Genomic DNA, 27,096 nt, shown 5'->3' with positions numbered 1-27,096 from the left:
GTCCTGAGTTCATAGATGAGGAAATATCCAAAATTTATGAAATAGGTAATGATTTAATATATATATATATATATATATATATATATATATATATATATATATATATATATATATATATATATATATATAAACAGAACTACGTCTAGCCAGGATTCGATCCTGCTTCACCATGCCTATCCCCGTGAGAACAGGACAATGTACACATCACTCTATCCACTGGGCCAACAATCCTCAAACATGTGGCTGTGATTGTGATGCAGGATCGAAATCTGACTAGCCGCAGTTCTGTTAATGACTAAAAACCACTCGTTTCGTGATTTCATTATATATATATATATATATATATATATATATATATATATATATATATATATATATATATATATATATATATATATATATATATAATAATTGCCGAATAGGTAAAACTTGATATTTTGGCTTAAATAGCAACGCTGTTTTTGCCGAATAAGGCAAGCGAAAAATTGAGTATGCAGTTTCACAAAAATCATTCTGAACGCAAGAAAAAAAATATATTTTATTGTCTGTTTGTTATTAAATTATTGTAAACTTATCAAAAATATATTTAATTGGATTAGGCTAAATTAAATTGCGCTTGTTATAATAAGGTTAGGTAAGCTTTCTAGGGTGCGTTTGGTACTAAATTATTAATTTTTACATTAACATAAATGAAAAATATATATCTTTAAACGTATAAGAAATTTTTGAAAAGGACTTAATTTTAAATGAGCTCTTGCTAATTGACCAACTTTATCTATTCGGCAACACAAACACACACACACACACACACACACACACAGAGTGGGCACCTGTGACCAGCGGGGTCCCACAGGGGTCAGTCCTAGGACCAGTGCTGTTTCTGGTATTTGTGAACGACATGACGGAAGGAATAGACTCCGAAGTGTCCTTGTTTGCAGATGACGTGAAGTTGATGAGAAGAATTCACTCGATCGAAGAACAGGCAGAACTACAAAGGGATTTGGACAGGCTGCAGACCTGGTCCAGCAATTGGCTCCTGGAGGTCAATCCCACCAAGTGCAAAGTCATGAAGATTGGGGAAGGGCAAAGAAGACCGCAGACGGAGTACAGTCTAGGGGGCCAGAGACTACAAACCTCACTCAAGGAAAAAGATCTTGGGGTGAGTATAACACCAGGCACATCTCCTGAAGCGCACATCAACCAAATAACTGCTGCAGCATATGGGCGCCTAGCAAACCTCAGAACAGCATTCCGACATCTTAATAAGGAATCGTTCAGGACCCTGTACACCGTGTACGTTAGGCCCATATTAGAGTATGCGGCACCAGTTTGGAACCCACACTTAGCCAAGCACGTAAAGAAACTAGAGAAAGTGCAAAGGTTTGCAACAAGACTAGTCCCAGAGCTAAGATGTATGTCCTACGAGGAGAGGTTAAGGGAAATCAACCTGACGACACTGGAGGACAGGAGAGATAGGGGGGACATGATAACGACATACAAAATACTCAGAGGAATTGACAAGGTGGACAAAGACAGGATGTTCCAGAGATTGAACACAGTAACAAGGGGACACAGTTGGAAGTTGAAGACACAGATGAATCACAGGGATGTTAGGAAGTATTTCTTCAGCCACAGAGTAGTCAGTAAGTGGAATAGTTTGGGAAGCGATGTAGTGGAGGCAGGATCCATACATAGCTTAAAGCAGAGGTATGATAAAGCTCACGGTTCAGGGAGTGACCTAGTAGCGATCAGTGAAGAGGCGGGGCCAGGAGCTCGGACTCGACCCCCGCAACCTCAACTAGGTGAGTACAACTAGGAGAGTACACACACACACACACACACACACACACACACATACACATACACAAAAGAAATAGGATGGATATGATAACGACATACAAAATACTGAGAGGAATCGACAAGGTGGACAGACAGCATGTTCCAGAGATGGAACACAGCAACAAGGGGTCACAAATGGATTTTGAAGACTCAATGAGTCACAGGGATGTTAAGAAGTTCTTCAGTCATAGAGTGGTCAGGAAGTTGAATAGTCTGGGAAGTGATGTAGTGGAGGCATGCATAGCCTTTAGAAGATATATAATAAAGCTCGTGGAGCAGGGAGAGTGACCTAGTAACAGCCAGGAGCTGTTAATCGACCCCTGCAACCAGAATTAGGCGAGTACAATTAGGTGAATACATACACACACACACACACACACACACACACACACACACACACACACACACACACACACACACACACACACACACACACACACACACACACACGTACGTACGTACGCCTGTTTTACTTTCATCAAATGTCAAGTGACCATAAGCTAGTACAAACTCAGAAACGTAAGTACAATTATGTTGCAACAAATTTCTAAACCATTTACTCTCTTATTCGATTATCTATAAAATTTTCGTTTCTCCTCTCAATATATATATATATATATATATATATATATATATATATATATATATATATATATATATATATATATATATATATATATATATATATATATATATATATATATATATATATATATATATATATATATATATATATATCAGTCATCTGAACGAAATAAAAATTCTCTAAAGCACCTGGAAACTGGACGACAATCACCCCACTACAAGTATTACCAATTGGCTGATATTGCTCACCTTCTCAAAGCAATAATACTTATTTCCAAGTAGCAATTCCCGGTCTTACTAGAAACAGCAATCTATTCCTGTCTGGCCATCATTATTTCCTTCGAGTAATAGTACGTGAGAGTTGAGAGCTCGTGAACCCGAAGTAATCTTCCTCCCTAATGTCTGTGTTTACAACGACTCGCTTCCTATGAAGGAGAGGCGAAAGACACGACCCTTTCCTAATTTATTTATATAATATATATATATTTGGCATTCGTTCACTGCATTACGCTTTTTTCGCTTAAAAGAGAGAACGAAAAGATAGATTAATGGAGTTTACGAGTGAATGGAAGAGGACAAACCTGAAAGAGAGGAAAAAAAAGAGAAAGCAAAAACGGGAATGAGGAATAGGGGAAAAATAAAGTATTAGAGAATGTGAATGAGCTAACCTCAAAGCCGATCTATTAGGGTATCTCTTACTACGGCAGAGTCTGTAATTCACTTAAATGTTCACCTTCTCGAATCTCATTAATTCTTATTCAGACAACTACTCCAAAAAGTACATATCCAAGAGAATGGAGAGCATTATTGCTCTCAGAAATAAGGAATAAAAATTGCAAATTTCAAGTTGTACTGAAGCGAACCTTATATGTAGATCGAAATTTTCACACAACACTGTTGAGTGTTATATATATATATATATATATATATATATATATATATATATATATATATATATATATATATATATATATATATATATATATATATATATATATATATATATATATATATATATGTATATATATATATATATATATATATATATATATATATATATATATATATATATATATATATATATATATATATATATATATATATATATATATATTATACACACACAAGATACTGACATTGAATTTGAATCAAATTTATATTCTCAAAATGTTTACCCAGTTCATTCTGAATGGTTTGTATTGTATCTGCGCTTATAATATCGGAGGATAATTTATTCAAGCGCTCTATAACTGTGCAGGTTTAAAAGCTTTCCCCATGTTTGCATTGCGCCTACTTTCGCTGAGTTTCATATCGTTATTTCTTGTCGCTTTCAAATAAGTGGAAGTTGGGGGCTGGTGGCAGGTAGGGAGTGGGTGAAAGACAGGAGTAAAGAAGAGAGGGAAAACTTATTAATGAGGGGAAGGAAGAAAAGATGGGAGAAGGAAATGAGCTAGGGAAATTAGAAGGAAAGACATGAAATAGTAGGGAGGGGGAATATCACAGTGGAAAAGGAAAGAAATAAAGAAGAGAGGCAAGTGGGGGTGTACGAACGGGTAAAAGGAAAGATTGGAGGAAAGGTGAATAGGGATGGGTGCAAGAAAGAGTAGGAGGAGGAGAATTAATTTGACAGAATAAAAAGATAAGTGAAAGAAATGCAAAAACAACAAATAAAGGAAAAGTTCAGACTTCGCCCGACACTTCGAGTCCCACTAAAACAATCGAATGCCAGCTAATTCCGACAGACTTCCAATTTCCTCAGGTCAATAATGCTGAAGTTGGTTTTCTTAAGGCGAAGCCTGAGCTGAAGACAGCGCAGCGGTACCCGTCAGCGCCTGCCGGGATAGTGATGGACGTCGAAGGGTTCGATTCTCTAAAGATGAAAGGGAGAGGAAAAGAATGGACAGGGAACAGGATAAGTGACGTAAAGGATAGAAAAATTGAACGTTATGAAGAAGGGAAGTGTAAAAGACATTTATGTATCTTCAAAGTTTTATGTATATTTTGAGTTTATGTATTATTATCAATGTTTATGGTTGTATTATGTTTACCGGTATTTTAAAATCTTATATTTTCCATTTAGTTTAATTATAATTATTTTGGCTTTGTAAGCAGTCATTTACAAGCTTTTTTCCCTTAACATCATTCTCGTCTCAGTCCAACAATCATTTCTCTTCCCTTCTGTACCCACCCCCCAGTAAACGTAAACATTTACTGCACACTCCGGTACCGCGTTCTGTAATCAACACCACACCTCTTCAGTACTCTCTTCTACTAACATTTCTTCCAGCCAATGTTAATCTGAACCTTGATTTCGTAATTCGTTTACTTCCATGACTCTCATCCGCTGGCATAATCTTGAATTCCACGCTCCAGCTGCTGCTGAGTTTTGATTAGGCTAGTTACAGGCTCTAAAAATGCTATTACGAAAGCCTACCCCATAACTTTTCTTTCTGCTAGCACACAATCTAGCAAGGTGTTCTAGTTAAACGTTTCATCATACCTCGTATAAGAATTCATGATTTTCTTCTTGAAACATGTATTGCCCATTACCAGAACACTGTTTTAAACAATTTAATTAACAGTCCCTTATTATCATTTACCTCTGACACTGCGAACTTTCTTGCTACAACCTCCATAATACTGTCCACCATTTTAGCATTATGGTCTCCCAAAACAGTTATTCTCTCACTTGGCTCTACTATTATCCACTTCTCGAATATCAGTTTAACTATAGATAATCCCAGTTTACATTATATATATATATATATATATATATATATATATATATATATATATATATATATATATATATATATATATATATATATATATATATATATATATATATATATATATATATATATATATATAATCACTGTTTCTTTCATTTTCACATTTTTCATTCCTTTCTTAGCCCTCATTCTCTCATATACGGCTTAATTAATTCACTATCTCCATGTATTAAAACTCGACGAATACTTTTTTTTTGAGAAACATTCTTTTCATTCATAACACAGACAAATGATTTTTTTCTTCCATAGCATGTGGTGCGCATTTGGTATTTTGGTCACCTCTTATTACAAACATTGATATGGGTGGTCGGATCCTAAATCGCTCCTGGAGGGGAAACTGTACAGGAAATTGAATAGTATTAGGAAACACACACGAGTAATGCTCAATGTTTACTGTAAGTAGATGTTAACAGGAATTTCTTTGCCATCTTATAAGTTCGCATGAGTAAATGAAGCCCCAGCAGTCCTGCCAGTGTGTAAAACGTTGGACAGTCTTCCGTTTTGTCGTAGTACTTTCCAGTGTGGTTGCTGTCTAGTACCCAAATACCAAAACTTCTAATAGTATTTAAAATGAGGGTACCATAATTAGTAGAATTATAGTTTTTAAACCAAAAATCAGCACTTAGGAGCGAAACGTTAAGATGGCTTTCCAGAACTATTTGTATCATTTTCTTGTTCTCATTGATTTTACATTATCTACATAGATACTTCTGACTCAGTCCCCTCTGGTGTGCCATTCACATAAACCAGAAACAATACATTGCCAATCTTTACGAAACCTGTTTGTCACTCTTCTGACGTTCTGGTCCATTGACAAAATACAAACCCAGATGTTATTTGGTGAATTGTTTCGGACACTACGGTATTTTGACTACATTTTTTTTATTTGTCACCAATATCATCGTCGCAATTTTCGTCAGAATCGAAGTTTGACAGACGTAAGTGACCTGTTGGTAATTAATTAATGTATATACGACGTAAACTTTACAATAATGGGATATCAAAGAGAGAGAAACACAGGGAGACAAAGAGAGAGAGCGACACAGACAAACTGACAGACAAACAAAGCAAAGAAAGGATATAGACTGAAAAGAATGTGAAAGAATGTGTGTGTACGCGCGTGTTGGAGAGACAATACGACAGAGAAGTCATGGGACTGAAGCGACAGTGTGATGAAATATGCAGAGACTTGAAAGGCGTTCCTCTGAGAAGAGAGAGATACTGCAGGACCTGCCGTGATGCATTACCTCCCTGGTATTGAAAAGATTTATGCATTCCAGTCTGAGAAGATGAGCAGGGTGATGGACGAGGGTCGTGGGGGGGACGTGGAAAAAAGAGGGAAAGGGGGTTAGATAGACCTCTACCGCTTATAAACAGTAGGCTAGAGAAACCTTCAGCTTTTAAACGAAGGATTGAATAAGCCTCAGTTTTTTTATAGTGGTAATGTTTGGATAAATTTCAACTGTTTATACAGAACGTCAAATAGAATGTCACGTTAACGAGGTAATTGTTTAGTTAAAGGATTACATAACTGGTTAGCAGGGTAATGAAGAATATAAAATAAATATTTTTTTAAATGCAATTCTCTGAGAATTGAGAATTTAAAGACATAAATGACAGGATAGGAGACTTAAATCTCACCCACTGTCACCTATTTGTGACGTGCCAATGACTGTAGGTCTATTTTAACGATATACCCACACGGTTTAGACTCGCCCGCCTTAGTCATGCTATTCATAATTACCTAAGTGCTTGTACAGACCTCGGGAGAGAGTTTAGGATTTTTTTCTTCTTTTTTTTCATGATTTTTTAAATAATACTAGTTATTTTAATTTTGTGTTACAATATTTGTGTTCAGTGTTTATTAAGTTTTTCCATGTTTTTTGCTCATGGCTGTAAGCGTTGGAATTTTTTGTGTTTAGGTCAAAAAAATCCCTTTTGTAACAAATGGTTTTAGGAAGCTGCTAATATTTTTAGATAGAGTAAAATTTAGCCGTTTTGAAAAACACAAACACTGACATACCTTCACTAGATCAGAAATTCTCTGTGGGTAACAGACAACCTTAGCTGCAAGAGATCAATAAATCTTCTCAAGATAGCATAATAACCAGCAACAGACCATTACTTTTTTAAGGATTTACGAGTTATTCCCTCATAGTCAAACTTGATTTCCTCAGATTTCCCAAGAGCCAAGTGTGGCTTTGCTGATTCATTTCCCTCCACGAATATAATCATCTTCAGAATACAATAACATCCTGTAGAAAATCACTATAATTTTTTTCTGGATTAATAATTCATGTTGGAGATTATTACTGTGATACAATAATATCCTGTTGATCGTAATCTAAATTTAGGATTCTACAATAACCTGTAAATCTTCACGTCTCTTTAAGTGACCACAACGGTCTGATGATAATATGGATTGTTACATTTAAAACATGACAACACAAGGGTCATTATGGCTGTAAGTAACCTGTACTCTACTAGTGATGGATAGTCACTAAAACAGTGATTAAAATAACATCTCGAGATATATATATATATATATATATATATATATATATATATATATATATATATATATATATATATATATATATATATATATATATATATATATATATATATATATACATATATACACACACTGAGTCACATACATTTCCTAGTGAATGTACCCTTGTAGCACTCAAATATACACCCATCCTCCTATCAGGTCATATTTCTGTAGCTACTAAATAAGTTGTTAGACTCACGTACGTCTGATGCATCCTTTCCGTGCTAGTCATAGGTCACCAAGCACAGCAGAGTCAACTTAACTGAGGAGAAGGCAGGTGGTGGTAATGGTTAGCACTGTGTCATACCGGCCTGCAAACTATGGCCACATGGAGGATGGATGTGAGGGGTTAAAGTCTGGATGTGAAGGATGAAGGGATAAGGTAAAGATGTAAGGAAAAAGACGAAAGGGGGGGGGGGCGGAGTATGGAAGGAGAAATGAGATTGAGTAAGGTTAAAATACTGGGGAGGAAAGTAATGGAATAAAGCAGAGAAAGCTAAATGTCTCCTGTCTGTGCTTCCTAGTGTGATTTTGCTGCGTTAAGAGTAAATTAGTTCTCGCCTGCACTAGAGAGCTTTTAGAAACGCGACAAAATTAAAGGCAAACACCAAGAAACGAAACAACGTGTACCACATATGTTATTCTTTTAAGTTCCACTGAAGCTTCTGCTTCCTTCTGTTTGCCTTCCACCATCTCTCTCAATTTGTTTTCCTATTTATTTTTTTTATTTAACTTTAGCCTCTGTATTTTCTTTGTATGACTGCTTCTTTGTTTCTTTACACTCACACACGCACACTCTCTTTCTCTCTCTCTCTATACTGTACTCACCGCTCTTGACGAGAATAATATCAGGACCTTGCTGCTTCTGTTGTTGCTGCTGCACAAAACCACCTTCGTCACAAGGTCTCGAGACGGTGGCAGCGGAAGCCTTGTCGTAAACAATCTTAGTGTGGCTGTGGGAGTGGGTGTGGGAAGCACGGGCTCGAACCACCACCACCACAAGCACCGCAGAACACACCAGCAGGGAAGCCACCACACCCACCACAACGCCCACTATTGTCGCCAGGCTTACTAGAGAGTTGGGTCCCGGGGACTCGGCCGCTGCTGCGCTGGTTTGCTTCTCGGCCACGTCTATGGGTGTGAAGTAGCCCAAGACGACGGGTACGGCGGGTCCCTGAGCATTGGAAGCTACAACAACCAAGTGGTACTCCGTCCCAGGCGCCAGACCGGTGACTGTGAAGTGTGGCTCCGGTTGGTTCTTCAGAGAAGCCAGTAGGTTTCCGGGTGGTGGTGAGCCATGAGATACAGAGGTAGTCTGAGGGGCGTGACGAACTTCGAGAGTGAAGCTTTGAGAGAGACCTCCACTCCAGCCAGCTTGACACGACACCACCACCTCGCCAGCGGCACTCCCATTGTGCCAAGCACTGCAGTTGTGCACTGGCTCTGGTACTCCTGACCCAGCGCAGACAGAGAAGGTGATAGATTAGTAGAGTTCAAGAGAAAGTTGCTTTAAAAGGTAGGAAGCACCGAAAGCAAAACAACTAATTAATGGAGAAAGTAGCGGCCCAAGAGAGGAAGAAAATAGAAGTTTAGAAATAGGCCACAAAAACATGCATGAGAATGATAATTATTTGAAATTGTTGCAGAAGGCATAATCTCAGCTTTTCAATGTTTAACAGCCTGTGAGAAAACAAGATTTTCTATAATTCTATGTAAACCATGTAATAGTAACTTATACAGTTATAACTTCTGGATTGTGAGGAGTGTAATTTTACCCAGTTATTCTGTAAATTGTATTTGTTAATTCCATAAGAAATTTTCTGGACAAATGCATTTTCAACACACATATTTTTTTGTATCTTGCTAAACATTACACATCAGAGGTAAAATAACTTGACTTTCCTTAGACCCGTTGGTCGATTAAAACTTTAAGAAAAATACTTTCTTTTCATTATTACTGGTTCTAGAGTAATTTTTCTTATTGTATCGTTGATCTCACTCAGTTTTTTTTTGACAAATGGCACGTATTTGTTGCTTCTCTGAAAACCCCGGGTTCTGAAGACGCTCATGACCTAATCCGAAGAAAACATCCTCGATATCAGAGTGACTTCGGCATTTGAAGGCTTTAACTTGCTTTCCTTTGGTGGGTCTTCTATACCTTGGATATCATGAGCTGTCTTCTGGTGGCTCTTTTATCAACTAGAGGATCTAAGAGGCGAAAATAAATGTATTCTCTAAAGTACGACGTGTCTGAAAAAATTACATGTCATACTTCATAAGTTTTTTTTTTTTTTTTTTGAACTCGGAGTAACTTTGCAACTTGTTTAAAAAATATGACATTCAGAGAGAGGAAGCAACTTCAGAGATGAAAATTCAAACCTTTATGGAGCATACAGCGCTATTTTATAGCTGCAGAGCCAATGAGAATTGGCCAGTAGGCCTACGGCAGTGCTTCGCTTATCGTGCGCCTTTGACTTCCTAGCATATAAGGGCTTCTTCCTAACACGTTTACCACCGCCTGTGGAGGGTATTCAGTCAGGCCAAACATATTTTCTCATTTTTTTTTCCCAACAAACATAATAAAACATACTACAAACTAGATCCCATCGGGCATAATGCAGAGCTATAAAAATAAAATTCCTACTGGATTCATCACCCAAGCTTCTGATGGGAAAGAATAACCAGTTCAAAACCATTTTTTTTTATTATTTTTTTTTATTTCTGCTGCCATTGATTTTTGACATTGGCTGGAGTCAGTTTATTTTCATTCACTTACGAATTGTGAATACTGTTAAAAATAAGTTCCCGAAGATACTTAAGCAAGAGTATTTTGCTCATTTTCTATTCGAATTGGGAACATAATCTATATATGACGGAATATCAAGCGCAAGACAGCTAATCGCCTTCTTGATTCCTCAATTTATAACCGTTAGACCGACTCCTTCAGCTCCTGCAGTCTTGCTGCAATTGTGCAGCCTAGACGCTGGAGATGTTGCACTTCAGATCGTGAAGGCAGAATAGAAATGCAATCAACATTCTCATTGTCATTAAGATCCGGAAGCAACTTGGCATCCCAGTGGACTACGACAAAGCCATGAAACTGCGCTCTGAAGTCTTCTCTGAGTTGACAGTCTGTTCTTGTCTCGTGATTGGATAACTAGAGAACAGAGCCGCCACCACCACCACTCTGAATGACCCAAACGGGGTTTGAGTTTCATGTAAATATTAAAATGTACAATCTCAGGCGCCTTGAAATATTTGAGAAGTCTTGCAGTGCATACTGGGGATCTGTCGTTGAAAAGCTGGTTGTGGTTGTAGCTGCAACTCGAATAACCTTATCACTAATCGTGAGCCCATTAGTAACACTTTATTAATGCTAATAAAAATAGCCTATGTGACATATAGAGTTCAATTAAAACACCATCTCTCCTTTTGTATTGGAAATAAGAATTAAAAACTCCTTACGAAAATGAGACAAGTCGGACATGTAATTTTTTAATATTTAATTTCAAGTCGGTGAACACATTTTTGGAAAAAACAGTTAGGTGAACATTAACTCATAGGGTTCTTCGCATTTATATTAAAGCTGAGCAGAAATAAATAGTTTGATACGATTGATATAATCATAGAAATAGTTTGATCATTTACTAGGAATCTTGACTTCTACTAGAACATAAAAAGAACAAAGCTCGCATAAAATATATTAACATACATTCTGTGTCAGTTACTAACCAGCGGGGACAACATGGAAGACGCATGGCTGGTGCTGCAAATCGATTTGATTGCGGCCCCAGCAGAGGAGAGAACCGAAGTCATGGTGGGTCTGTGGCGTGTACACCACCAAGCTGCGGCTGCGGCCTGAGTATACGCGTTCGTGAGGCAGCTCTACGAACTCACTCGAGGTGTTGAAGGCCCAACGAAAGCTGGTAGCCTCTGGGTACGCCTCTACTCGGCAAGTTACGTTTACTGGCTGGTGACGACCCCCTCCGTAGACCCACTTTTGTCCGGCGGAACACACCGGAGAAACTGTTGGGGAAGTTGAAGGTTCTCTCCTAGTCTACGTCGTCTGTTAGGCTCAAAACTCTCTCAAAAGAAAATAATTTTAACCCTAAGATATTTACTATATGAAGGCATTCTAATAGCTTTAACATATTGGAACAAATGCCAAGGATTATACACAGGTTTACGAAGTCGTTTTTTAAGGTTTTCATATTAATTTTCCATCGGTGTAATAGGGTGTTGAATAAGAAATGAGAGGTTAGTCTCGCACCCTACAAGGGAGGAGCCTCGGTGCCGGTGAAAGGCTACTGATCTAATAAATTGTATCTTCATTCTCATTCCTTGAGTGAAACCTAAATGCATTCCATCACTGGTGCTGTATGACCCTTGTGGGCTTAGTGCTTCCTCAATCGCCTAAACTATCCTGTAATTTACATTCATTTATAATATATTAGTGATATAGATATACAAAGAGCAAACAAATTATAAAATCACAAATGAACATAAATGCACAACAATTCAATGATTAAAACTCTGACACTATTTACATAAAAATGAATAACATACAATAAGCATAAAAATTACAAACATTCTAACCATTTAAAACTCAACAGAACTCATTTCTAAAATAAATACTACCATAAAAATCATAAAATTATAAAAATTCCATTTTCAGCCAAGTTACACACACACACACACACACACACACACACACACACACACACACACACACACACACACACACACACACACACACACACACACACACACACACACACACACACACACACACCAGCCATGCTTTCAAGGGTTATAGCTCTGGTTCCAGCTTGTAAAGCGGCCCCCGGAGAGTTTGTGTGATGCTTCTGCCACCAGAATATGTTTGGTTTTGTTCCCACATTTTCAGCTTATATTTTCCCAGACACTCCAGATTTAGCTTAAGAATGTGTGTGTGTGTGTGTGTGTGTTTGTGTGTGTGTGTGTGTGTGTGTGTGTGTGTGTGTGTGTGTGTGTGTGTGTGTTTGTGAGTGCATGCATTCACGAAGTTGTTTGCAACAGTAGATTAAGCTCTTGGTCCCGCTTCCTAGACTACTTTTATTAACGTCTCTGATTTCCTTCTCTTGACGCTTGCTATATTTACTCTTTAAGCAGTGTTCGCGTCCACCATTGTCTCATCCAAGTCATTCCACTTTGCAGCCTCCATGAAACTGAGGAAATATTTCTTTCCACTCCTATGGTTCATCTGTGCCTTGATCCTGGTCCTCTTAATTCAAAGATTCTGTTATTACCTACTCTATCAATTCTCCATTAGATTTTGTATATCGCATTTATGCCCTCCCTTGTCATTTTCTCCGCCAATAAGAGAAGGTAAAGAAGTGCATACCCAAGCGCTCGCTTGTGTTCGTCTAGTTTTATTCACCTATTCCTGTTTGTGTTTGCAGGAGTCGAGCCTCAGCTAGTGGCCTCGCCTCTTAACTAACCGTGGCTGGGTTCACCCCTGGTAAGCCCTACCATACTTATTCTTATGACGATGTAGGCTTTCTACATCCACTTGTTTTAAAGAGGTTTTTGAAAGACGAAAGACTTCTTGCTGTCCCATTTTCTAACCTGCCTTGTCCTACATTTACTGGACAGTGGTTTTACGGCCCCTGAGAGTCATGTTCTTAATGAGGTGTGTGAATTTCCTATATACACCTCTTCTAGCTCATTCCATTTCTCTGTCACCCTGAGACAAGAAAATTGTGATGTTCCTCCGTGTCTTTGGATTCCAGCTGTATCCCTTGGTCTCTACCTCTGTCTGTTCCTCTATATATTATTTTTTTTTCTTAGCCCACCGGCCGTTTCCCATCGATGTAAGGTGATCTGAAAATGAAAACACTTTCACCATCACTCGCTATCACTGTTTGGCCAGTGGCGTGCTGATACTATAGTACAAATGTCACTTCAAACTACAAATATCCTCACCCCTCCTTCAGAGTGCATGCCGTGTATTTCCCACCTGCATAACTCAAATCCAGATACACGGTTTCCCTGAATCCCTTCATGAAGCCATAAAAACTACTTGCCTCCACTCAGTCCTAACAGTCACACATGCCTGCTGGATGTCCAAGCCCTTCCCATAAAAAACTTTACTCCGTCCTTCCCTATGACGACCCCTAGTCTACCGTCCCCATGCTACAGATTTATACAACCTCCAAGCCGACATATTTTCCTCCATCCTCTCTAAATGTTCAAACCACCTCAACCAATCCTCAGCCCTCTGGATAATACTTTTAGTATCTCCGCACCTCCTCCTAATCTCCAGATTACGAATTCTCTGCATAATATTTACATCACACATTGTCCTAAGACACGACACCACTACCTCCAGCTTTACATCCATGGCTCACACTCATGTGTATTGGTACCATTATACTTTCAAACATTCCCTTTTTGCCTTCTCCACAGATGCCTAAGTATACCACCCATCTTTTTTTCCTCTTATCAGCTGCACTACATCACCGCACATTCAGAAATCCCAAATTTATAAAGTTTTTTCTTTTCATATTTGGTAATTAATACAGGAGATGGGTTACCGGTCCTTTGCTCTCAGCATTTTGGTCGCATCTTACTTTTTCGTTTCTCCCATCCCATTTTTTTAATGACCATGCATCGTTTCCAGTTATGCAGCGGCAACCGCTTGTCTGACCATTCGTTTAACCTGTTTTGGTTTACCAGGGATCTCTCTGTCCTCACACCACTGTCAGCTCATGCCTGGTGGCAAAAGCTCTCGCTTCAAGAGAGAACCCGCAGTAATGGATTCAAATTAAACAAGTTTAGATTTAGAAAGGATACAGGAAAATATTGGTTTGGAAATAGGTTATTTGACGAGTGGAACAGTCTGCCTAGTAGGGTTATCGAGGCTAAAACCTTGGGTAGTTTCAAGTTTAGGTTGGATAAATACATGAGTGAGAGGGGTTGGATTTGAGTGGGACTTGCACTTGGGTAAATAGAATTATCAAAGCTTATTTCTTGAGTACCATTGAAAATTGGGTTGGGCAAATACTTTGTTAGAGGGATGGATTGCGAAGGACCTGCCTAGTATGGGCCAACAGGCCTGCTGCAGTGTTCGTCGTTTCTTATGTTCACATAGTGAGGGTCCGGGTTCGATTCCCGGCGAAGGCTGGACACATCGGACGTGTTTCCTTGCGCCGGTTGTCTATGTTCACCCACCAGTAAAATGGGTACCTGGGTGATAATCGATTGGTGTGAGTCGCATCCTGGGACAAAACTGACCTAATTTGCCCGAAATGCTCTGAATAACAAGGGGCTTTCTATATAGTAGTATGTCATTGATGTCGGGTAATCCTGTATACAGTGTGCATGTACTTGTAGTAAATAAAGATATATTATCATTAACGCAAATCAGGAAGAATAGTGGCACCAATACCTATCCCTGAGGGACCTTACTCGATATGTACTCCCGTCCTGGGACCTCCCTTAGTCTTCGTCTTCTGTTACCCAGATACACCCTGATCCACTTTAGTACTTTTGGGTGGATTAATCTTTGGTGGTTATCTAAGAGTTCTATCAAACCAGTAAAAATAGTCTACTCAGCCTGGCCCTTCCTGGTTTATCATTTTTAACTGTCGCAAACTTCCTGAAGGATAATGAAGGGATGTCATATACTTGAATCCAATCCTATCCTGAGGTCTGACCATAGCATTCAACTTCACTAGTTCCACTGGTCCCCAGTCGAACTCCACCAATTTTCCCAATACCTCCATCCTCCTTACATAACTAATCCCACTTAGTATTCATTAAACCAATCTTTACACATTTTCCCCCCACCCTTCTTACTCGTGACCCTTGGGTCTTCCTGTTCCTAAAAAAAAAAAAAAAAAAAAAACGAAACCTTCCTTTTCTCACAATTTGTCCTCTTATTTACTACCAAACTTCCCCACTCTCAATCTACAGTCCTTAACCCAAATTGGAAAGTATAGTGGGCTGAGTATGTTAAATCTTTGGGGAAAGGATTTAGGAGGGGGAGAATGGAGGTGGTCAGGATAAGGTATTTGGGGGGGGAGAGGGGACAGGGAGTGGGAAGAAATCGGTCAGAGAAAAATGGAGTAATATATTCGGTAATGTGGAGAAGCAGAAAGCGAGTTGGAGGTGGGAGTGGTGAGGTGGAGCTTGGCTGGGAGCGGCGTAAGATAAGATTTGATGTCAAGGAAGGATTCTGAATTCAAGAACCTTGAAATACTTGCCCCTTGGATTAAAATCTGATTGTCTCCCATAACCTTACCTCTGCCTCATCCCTTCCATTCGGTGTCTGACCCCAACGGGCAAAGCAGTCTGCATGAATATGGTAATATTAACGCTTTCTTATTCTCTATCCATTTTCTTCATTCTTCTACTCCCTTCTGCCCCCTCCCGTGATAGGAAAAAGGTCAACATTTTGGTTGGGTTATTAACTCACCCTATTCATGTTTGCTCCTCAACCGTCTTGTTCCACATTTCCGTTGACCTTCGTATCGTCTCTCCTCCCTCTGGTATTTTATGCTGTAGTGTCTTTCCATTTATCGTCTCTCCTCCCTCTGGTATTTTATCGTTTTGCCGCACTCTTGTTTTATCACATTATGTTCTAGGCTGAGGCTGCATATTTTGTCTGACATTCGTTGTATATAGAGTTCAAAACAATTATTTTCTAAGGTTTCTGAATTATATTCCTCCTATTAACCGATAATCGACTAAGAAGCTAGTTCTTAGCTTTAAGTTTAATTACATATACTTTTAAATCCATGTACCGAGTTTGCGCCAACAATTACTTCAACTTCATTGTTTTTTATTCTCAAAATCTACCTTACAATCTGTCCCTGCGGCTAAGTCCTTCTTCAGTATTTTGATGCTTCTTATTTCCAGTCCATGTCTACCATGAGAATGTTCCTGGAAATTCTGTACGTCGTAATCATGTATTTCTTAAGCCTAGTATGATAAGCTTCATATAGTGCCTTAATGCTGATGAGAGGCTCTTGGTCCAAGGTAGTGAACCTATCCTCCGCTTCAGTTGATCAAACCTGCATGCCTTCCATTTACTATGCACTTTGACCCCAATGACTTTAGCGCATCCTCTTTATTAGAATAAAAATAATTTTAGTGAATGTGTTTGTGTGTGTAAGGGGGGAGGGGGGTTTGAATACTCGATTGCGTATGCGTATTTACTTGTGTGTGCGCACTAACACTTGGATTTGTGCCGAGGGATGAAGAGCTCAATTTTTTCTTCGTTTGCTTGGTCCAGAAATGGTGCAGTCAGTCACTCTGCTCCTGGGATGGAAAAGTTAGGAACAACCGGATGGGCTGTAGGATAGGCTTGATTGTTTATTATTTTTTTTTAGATGTTTCGGCTAATGGGAAGAGCTAGCGGCTCTCACTCTCTCTCTCTCTCTCTCTCTCCCCAGTTATATCTCGGCTGCTGGTTTGGTCGCATTGCAGCATGGTCAGGTCATGGAGGTCAAAAACAAAGGAATACGTCTGATTGCCGGCCTGCGATCAATTCTGTGTCATTCAGTTAACTGAGGCAGTTATGATTGACCAGGTATGAGTTTGGGTACGAGAAGTGAATTCTAATTGACTCGGGCGCAGTTGAAAGTACGTCTGAGAGATCATGAAAGCCAGCCTAGATACGTTCACTCTCGGTGGATCCTTGTCTAATACTCTCCCACTCACTCAGTCCCTCACTGACGCAACTGCTATTTGTATGATTCCTTTTGTGCCTTATTGGGTCAATGTCGGATTGTAGTCATGGAAACAGTAAGAACACCAAAGTGCTTTGTGTTTCCTGAGCGTCTGATTAAGTGTCCCTATTGCTATATAGTTTTTCTTTCAGTGAAGTGTGTGTGTGTGTGTGTGTGTGTGTGTGTGTGTGTGTGTATGTGTTTTCCCGTATTTGACGATTGTGTTTTGTAAAAAGAACATGAATTCACTCTCTCTCTCTCTCTCTCAACTGGAGTACTTACACTTGACGTTGAGTTGCAGAGCGTTCGAGGTGGCTGTACCATGAATGTTGACAGCTCTGCAGGTGTAGAGGCCAGAGGAGTGACGTCCTACTCTCTGTAACACCAGAGACTGGTTGCTTTGTATCACCCCAGCTGTTACGTTCTGTTGCAATTCTGCGCCCTGCAATTGCAAACGAACATTCTATTATTACTCTTATTTTTATTATTAACCGAGCCTCTTAAAGTAAATGTAAATTACTTGCTATTGCTGTGAAATGGCCTATTAAAGGAATGTGAAATTACCATTTATTAGTATTGTTGCGTTGGCTGTTAATGGCCAATTATCTATTTAGAGATTTGTCATTTACCTGGCATGATATTTGGTAATTTACTAGTCAATGGAGTAGAATTTCCTGTTGCGAACGATAGCCTGTTTGTAACAATCCTCTTATTTGTAAGTCTCTGTTAGTAATTACCCTCTGTTGGCAACGACTTTCATATTGGTAACGACCCTTTGTTAGGAAAGACCGCCTTCGTTAGTTACTATGCTCTGTTGGTAATTCACCCTGTATTAGTAACTACCCTCCGTTAACGAGCCTCTTAATAACTATCTTCTGTTGGCAATGACCCTCTTTGTTAGTAACGACTTTGTTAGTAACTACCCTCTGTTGGCAACGACCCTCTTTTAATAACTATCTTCAGTAATAACCCCCCTCTGTTAATATAACCGTCTGGCAACGAGCCAGTGTTAGTAACGACCCGCATTGTTAGTAACTACACTGTTGGTAACGACACCCATTAGTAACTACCCCCTGCTGTTAACTACCCCCATTGTTAGTAACTATCCCCTGCTGATAACGATACCCATTGTTAGTAACTACCTTCTGTTGACACCCTTTGTTAGTAACTACCTACCTACCCTCTGTTAATAATTACCCCCAGTGTTACCCTCCGTTAGTAACGACTCCCCATTGTTAGTGATCTCTTATTGTCGGGACCCTCCCCTCCTGTTAGTAACGACACCTATTACTAACGACCTTTGTTAGTAACGACGTCTACTGTTAGTAACGACCTTTATGCGTTATTACTCTCCCTGTTAGAACTCTCTGATTACCTTTAAGAGTTCATGTGACGTTATCAATTGGTGAAAATTCTGTTGAATTATATAAAGACCTATGTGCCTATGTGCTATTGTCATCAATGGGAAGCGCTAAACCCGTTGAGGGGGTCATGCGACGCCTGGGACATGCGAAACAGTCAAGTCCGATCCAAGGAGGAAGTTAGATCCAGTTCCCTGGATCAAGAACCTATCGCCGGCATCTGCGATTATTCTGCTGTATCAACACACTGTTGTCCCTTCAAGAGAATTGCCTAGATTCAGATGAAGAGTTCTTGATCCAAGGAGGTGGCGTTACCCTCCCCCTTTCATGGATCAAACTTCATTACCACCTATTCTCCAGGCTCTGCATGCCCCCTACGGGTTTATCTCATCCCCATTATAATAAAAATTCATTATAATTCATAATTATAATTTATAATTATAATTCATAATTATTAATAATTATAATTCATAATTATTTATAATTATAATTCAAAATTATAGTTTATAATTTATAATTCATAATTATAGTTTATAATAATTATAATTTCCAATAATTTATAATTTTTATAATTATAATAATTTATAATTATAATTATTTAAAATTATAATTTATAATTATATTAGTTATAATAATAATATGCCTTTTCCTCTGTAATTAACGTCAAGTCTGTTGTGACTCGGCCATCGCTTGCACTGCAGTCATGTAATTAACGACAGATCAGCCTCTGTATCACAGGTCTTACCTGTCGCGGCTCTGCAATTAGCGAACAGAACACCTGTCCCGACTGTGTAATTAGAGGCAGTATATCTTTTACTCGCCCGAGGCTAAACCCTGAGCATGGCTCCGGTATTACCGTGTTATCTTAAATCCTCAGCTCACCTGTGATCTAAATTTATCCCTGATCCCCGTCACCTGTTTTCTGTTAACGGTTGAGGTGGTAATCACATCCTTACCCTGACCCGGACTTAGACCAGGCCTGAATTAGATAGGAAATAGTATGGGAATAAGAAAAGTGTGGAAGCAAACGTAATTATAAAATGTATACAGCCTTTCCTCACTTAGCGACGTACTCCTTTACCGACGTTATCTTAGGAACAGAACTCCGTCGTTAAGTGAGGAGAGGCGGTATAGTGCATTCAAGTAGGTGAACAAAAAGGCACAATACCGTGACTGGAAAAATACACAAATAACCCGCATATAGAACCGGATGGACCGAAACGTCGTCGTAAGTTCTCTCTCTCCTCTGTGCAGGTTATCTGCGTATTCGAGTGAAAGTTCGTAGGATTTCTCTGCTAGTTTGCGTGTTCGTGAGATAGAAGACAATCAGCAAGCTTGTCACAGGGTAAACACCAGCAGGCTATTGTTTCTTATTTAACGAGAATCCTCTTGTCTCCTTTTACCAGTAATCCAGTTGATATTAATTAAAAAGTCAACTAGGTTATCTCAGTTTAACAGTAAACACGAGTAGCTGAATTTAACGTTAGTTCAGCCTTTCTGAATTTAACAATAATTCTGTTGATCATAATCTAACAATAATCCTAGTTATTTAAATTTAACACGAAGTCCTGTGTTATATCTACGTCCCAAAGTAAAATTTCTTAAGTAATCCCTGATTTAACTTTGATCAATTAAGTAATTTTTGTACACTAGTCTCAGAGCATCAAGAAAATATGTGATTGGTTAATTTATCTAGTTTAAAACCTATATACATCACCAGCACACCACGTTCAAGGTTATTGTAATCAATTAAACAGGAATTACATCAACTCTCAGCGTATAGACAGTAAGAGATGTAAATTTCTCAGCTTTTACACTTGTGACTTTGTAAATGGTCCAAGTCAGACCGAAACGTCGTCGTAAGCTCTCTCCTATGTGCGGGTTATTTATGTATTGTTCCAGTCACAATATTGTACAATTTTGTTCTTTAATTAGTATTTTGTTATGACTTCACGTAAAGAATTGCATCCGTGTGAAATTAATGGCGTGTAAATTAAATACTCTAAGATATAACAGGAGCTCTATAATTTCAATTATACCACTGTACCATAACTCGATAAAGGGATGGTTTTTACTATTACTGGGACAGTACGTTTAAAACTTTACGAATATAAATGTATGTACACCAGGATGAATATAAACCTCAGTGTGCTTAACATTTACTGACTCATGAAATCATAAGATTGCCAATAAATCACGGAACGGACAGGGTTTAAATCCATGGCAAGCGAGTTTTAGTACTCGCTAACCATGTGTTCAAAACCCCATCCGTTCCGTGAGTTGTTAAACATCTGTTTTAATCCCTATACTGCATTAGAGATACAAGTATATTTGACTGGAGGTAAATAAATGACAAAATACCTTAATAGTATGTTATTTTTTTTTTTAAAGTTCGACCTTAATAATGCATGTTTTTTTTTAATAATTTATATCGCTTTATTCAGAAATATATTTTGTACTTCATAAACACTTCGTTTTTCAACCCAAAAATAATTACACTGTATTGTGTACAATTTATTGTGTACAATGGCTCTCGATAAGTCGTTCCGTACGGGGTAAACCCGGACGGGTAAAGTAAAGGGAAAAAGTGTCAAGAGTGATTAGGTATTACTAAAGGCCCTTCTACAACATATTAAGGGGATTTCTATGTCCGAAAGAAGGCGGGTTTAATAATCCTTGTGTAGGCAATAGGGTTTAAACCTAATATTCTATCGATAATTGTAATTTTTTTGGTGTGTGATTGTGTGCGTATAATTCTAATTATACAATCACAAATGAAAGCTTCACTGTTTAATTAAGTAATAGTGTTTCATGGCTTAAGTTTCCTCCACTTTTTTTTATCTCTTCATTTATGCATCACTGTATACCTGTATCAGTGTACTACATCATCATGAATCCAAGAATCACTGTATAAATGTACCACTGTATCATATAACAGTACTGTATCATTATATCGCTGCAGCATTTTATAACTCCTGTAACATATACCTTGTACCACTGTCCTACTGTATTATTTTCAAAACACTTACATTGTAACATTTTTTCTCTGTAATATTGTAATCCATCACTATATCGCTATTACAGTGTAATGCATTACTGAAACGCTAATAATTAACTTCAGTAGTGTTGGACCGTCGTTCACGTTTGACATGACAAATGATGCCTGAATACGTCGTAATAGCGTCTACTTATAATTACTTTAAATATATGTTTTGGGAATACCCCTTATCCTCATACGCTTCTTACATTTATTCGCCCCTCTTCATCTTTTGTTAATTCTCTTCCTCTACGCATTTTTTTACGCCCTTACGACCAGTTTTTCCTCGACATCCATCCCCCACATTCCTCTTCTGGCGCGAGATTCTTAAGATAAATGACAGTAGGATAAGGCGTGTGGAGAGTGTTAAGGAGGAGTGCGGAGGGTGTGAGTGCTGGGGTTTGAAGGGTAGGAGTTCAGGGAAAGGGAGTGAAGGGTAGGAGTGTTAGGGAGGGTCAGGGACGGATCTACTGTGAAACTTAAGTTATAGGGCCCTTAATCCCGGAGAGGCCCCAGAAGCGACTTTAGTACGCATTGCTTAAAAATTTCGGGTCTACTGTATGAGAAGGGGTTGCGAGGGGCCCCAAAAATGTAGGTCCGCCACTGGGAAGGGTATAGAGGGGGTAGAAGTGTTTGAAAGAATAACATCATTTATATTATTATTGAAGATTAACAACTCACTTTCTGGGGAAAAAAATGGCTGATATTTCTCAGTGCAAAAGATTACTCAGTGTATTTAATCTTCATTTCTCTTTTCACTGAGAACTGCTGCCTGAAAAGACTATTTGATAAATAAAATCAACATTCGAGATTACATCTGTCAAGAGCCGTGACCCAGAGTGATAGAGGAGAGAAAGAGAAAGAAATAAGAGACTCATAGAAAGAGAGAGAGAGAGAGAGAAAGAGAGGAGGGGGGGGGGGGCTTGGGTTAAAGAAACGGCAAGCTGCAGATAGGAAAGGACGAATAAAGATATACGCGCATGGGAAGATAATATGCGAACAGATCACTTGACAAATCAGGTATCGTCGATTCTGTCAGTACCAAACATTCGTAAAATTATTGAGACAGAGATAATTGTTTCTCTAGAACTGAAAGATAAACAAACATTTCGTAATACTAGAAAAGGTATAACATAAATTTCAGGGAAAATAAAAATTGATGTTATGAGGTAAATATATTAGTGTGAACAATGGGGGGGGGGAAGAGTGGGAATAGTTAATTAACTCCACCTGTTGCCATCAACTGCTAATTCTATTTTATTTCTTAATATTCTTTTGCATATTTTTTTCGATCCCCCTTTTTTTTCTTATCCTTCTTTTATAATTTTGTCCTTCCTTTAGTTCCTCTTTATTTTTTTCCTTCGAGTATGGTTGTCTTTCCTACTGTGTGTGTGTGTGTGTGTGTACCTGTACTCGTCTTCTCCGACATGCAGAGATTCCTGAGTAAGATATATATATATATATATATATATATATATATATATATATATATATATATATATATATATATATATATATATATATATATATATATATATATATATATATATATATATATATATATATATATATATATATATATATATATATATATATATATATATATATATATATATATATATATATATCGTGCCGAATAGGCGGAACTTGCGATCTTGGCTTAAAGAGCAACGCTCATCTTGCCATATAGGACAAGCGAAAATTTGTGTATACAATAATTTCGCCAAAATCATTCTGAACCTAACGAAAAAAATATATTTCAATGTGTTTGTTTAGTATTAAATTATTGTAAACAAATCTAAAATATATTTAGTTGGGTTAGGCTAAAATAAATTATTCTTGTTATAATAAGGTTAGGTAAGTTTTCTAAGATACTTTTGGAGCAAAATTATAAATTTTTATATTAACATTAATGAAAAAAAATATATCATTAAACGTATAAGAGAAAATTTTAGAAAGGACTTAATTTTAAATGAGTTCTTGCTAATTGACCAGTTTTACATATTCGGCACGACATATATATATATATATATATATATATATATATATATATATGTATATATATATATATATATATATATATATGTATATATATATATATATATATGTATATATATATATGTATGTATATATATATGTATATATATATATAAAATATGTAAAATATAGTAGTAGGTTGGTAGACAGCAACCACCCAGGGAAGTACTACCGTCCTGCCAGATGACTGTGAAACAAAAACCTGTAACTGTTTTGCATGATGGTAGGATTGCTGGTTTCTTTTTCTGTCTCATAAACACGCTAAGATAACAGGGATATCTTGCTACTCCTACTTACACTTTGGTCACACTTCACAGACACGCACATGCATATATATATATACATACATCTAGGTTTTTCTCCTTTTTCTAAATAGCTCTTGTTCTTTTTTATTTCTTCTATTGTCCATGGGGAAGTGGAAAAGAATCTTTCCTCCGTAAGCCATGCGTGTCGTATGAGGCGACTAAAATGCCGGGAGCAATGGGCTAGTAACCCCTTCTCCTGTATACAATTACTAAAAAAGAGAAGAAGAAAAACTTTATAAAACTGGGTTGCTTAAATGTGCGTGGATGTAGTGCGGATGACAAGAAACAGATGATTGCTGATGTTATGAATGAAAAGAAGTTGGATGTCCTGGCCCTAAGCGAAACAAAGCTGAAGGGGGTAGGAGAGTTTCAGTGGGGGGAAATAAATGGGATTAAATCTGGAGTATCTGAGAGAGTTAGAGCAAAGGAAGGGGTAGCAGTAATGTTAAATGATCAGTTATGGAAGGAGAAAAGAGAATATGAATGTGTAAATTCAAGAATTATGTGGATTAAAGTAAAGGTTGGATGCGAGAAGTGGGTCATAATAAGCGTGTATGCACCTGGAGAAGAGAGGAATGCAGAGGAGAGAGAGAGATTTTGGGAGATGTTAAGTGAATGTATAGGAGCCTTTGAACCAAGTGAGAGAGTAATTGTGGTAGGGGACTTGAATGCTAAAGTAGGAGAAACTTTTAGAGAGGGTGTGGTAGGTAAGTTTGGGGTGCCAGGTGTAAATGATAATGGGAGCCCTTTGATTGAACTTTGTATAGAAAGGGGTTTAGTTATAGGTAATACATATTTTAAGAAAAAGAGGATAAATAAGTATACACGATATGATGTAGGGCGAAATGACAGTAGTTTGTTGGATTATGTATTGGTAGATAAAAGACTGTTGAGTAGACTTCAGGATGTACATGTTTATAGAGGGGCCACAGATATATCAGATCACTTTCTAGTTGTAGCTACACTGAGAGTAAAAGGTAGATGGGATACAAGGAGAATAGAAGCATCAGGGAAGAGAGAGGTGAAGGTTTATAAACTAAAAGAGGAGGCAGTTAGGGTAAGATATAAACAGCTATTGGAGGATAGATGGGCTAATGAGAGCATAGGCAATGGGGTCGAAGAGGTATGGGGTAGGTTTAAAAATGTAGTGTTAGAGTGTTCAGCAGAAGTTTGTGGTTACAGGAAAGTGGGTGCAGGAGGGAAGAGGAGCGATTGGTGGAATGATGATGTAAAGAGAGTAGTAAGGGAGAAAAAGTTAGCATATGAGAAGTTTTTACAAAGTAGAAGTGATGCAAGGAGGGAAGAGTATATGGAGAAAAAGAGAGAAGTTAAGAGAGTGGTGAAGCAATGTAAAAAGAGAGCAAATGAGAGAGTGGGTGAGATGTTATCAACAAATTTTGTTGAAAATAAGAAAAAGTTTTGGAGTGAGATTAACAAGTTAAGAAAGCCTAGAGAACAAATGGATTTGTCAGTTAAAAATAGGAGAGGAGAGTTATTAAATGGAGAGGTAGAGGTATTGGGAAGATGGAAGGAAAATTTTGAGGAATTGTTAAATGTTGATGAAGATAGGGAAGCTGTGATTTCGTGTATAGGGCAAGGAGGAATAACATCTTGTAGGAGTGAGGAAGAGCCAGTTGTGAGTGTGGGGGAAGTTCGTGAGGCAGTAGGTAAAATGAAAGGGGGTAAGGCAGCCGGGATTGATGGGATAAAGATAGAAATGTTAAAAGCAGGTGGGGATATAGTTTTGGAGTGGTTGGTGCAATTATTTAATAAATGTATGGAAGAGGGTAAGGTACCTAGGGATTGGCAGAGAGCATGCATAGTTCCTTTGTATAAAGGCAAAGGGGATAAAAGAGAGTGCAAAAATTATAGGGGGATAAGTCTGTTGAGTGTACCTGGTAAAGTGTATGGTAGAGTTATAATTGAAAGAATTAAGAGTAAGACGGAGAATAGGATAGCAGATGAACAAGGAGGCTTTAGGAAAGGTAGGGGGTGTGTGGACCAGGTGTTTACAGTGAAACATATAAGTGAACAGTATTTAGATAAGGCTAAAGAGGTCTTTGTGGCATTTATGGATTTGGAAAAGGCGTATGACAGGGTGGATAGGGGGGCAATGTGGCAGATGTTGCAAGTGTATGGTGTAGGAGGTAGGTTACTGAAAGCAGTGAAGAGTTTTTACGAGGATAGTGAGGCTCAAGTTAGAGTATGTAGGAAAGAGGGAAATTTTTTCCCAGTAAAAGTAGGCCTTAGACAAGGATGTGTGATGTCACCGTGGTTGTTTAATATATTTATAGATGGGGTTGTAAGAGAAGTAAATGCGAGGGTCTTGGCAAGAGGCGTGGAGTTAAAAGATAAAGAATCACACACAAAGTGGGAGTTGTCACAGCTGCTCTTTGCCGATGACACTGTGCTCTTGGGAGATTCTGAAGAGAAGTTGCAGAGATTGGTGGATGAATTTGGTAGGGTGTGCAAAAGAAGAAAATTAAAGGTGAATACAGGAAAGAGTAAGGTTATGAGGATAACAAAAAGATTAGGTGATGAAAGATTGAATATCAGATTGGAGGGAGAGAGTATGGAGGAGGTGAACGTATTCAGATATTTGGGAGTGGACGTGTCAGCGGATGGGTCTATGAAAGATGAGGTGAATCATAGAATTGATGAGGGAAAAAGAGTGAGTGGTGCACTTAGGAGTCTGTGGAGACAAAGAACTTTGTCCTTGGAGGCAAAGAGGGGAATGTATGAGAGTATAGTTTTACCAACGCTCTTATATGGGTGTGAAGCGTGGGTGATGAATGTTGCAGCGAGGAGAAGGCTGGAGGCAGTGGAGATGTCATGTCTGAGGGCAATGTGTGGTGTGAATATAATGCAGA

General features: G+C 38.2%; 1 protein-coding gene across 2 annotated transcripts in view; it reads right to left on the bottom strand.

Annotated features, from left to right (window-relative positions):
* LOC128694939 (neural cell adhesion molecule 1-B-like) overlaps positions 1–27,096 on the bottom strand; it is a 216,112-nt gene that overhangs the window by 15,787 nt on the left and 173,229 nt on the right. For both annotated transcript variants that reach the window (XM_070094367.1, XM_070094366.1), the window contains exons 10-12: positions 17,769–17,928; positions 11,506–11,799; positions 8,602–9,225 (exon numbers count right to left, since the gene is read on the bottom strand). In XM_070094367.1, coding sequence (XP_069950468.1) covers positions 8,602–9,225; positions 11,506–11,799; positions 17,769–17,928 — 1,078 coding nt within the window. The remainder of the gene's footprint in view (positions 1–8,601; positions 9,226–11,505; positions 11,800–17,768; positions 17,929–27,096) is intronic.

Source organism: Cherax quadricarinatus, chromosome 45 (assembly GCF_038502225.1).
Source record: "Cherax quadricarinatus isolate ZL_2023a chromosome 45, ASM3850222v1, whole genome shotgun sequence".
In the NCBI taxonomy this organism is placed as follows: Eukaryota; Metazoa; Arthropoda; class Malacostraca; order Decapoda; family Parastacidae; genus Cherax; species Cherax quadricarinatus.
This window is presented reverse-complemented; position numbering and strand designations above follow the sequence as displayed.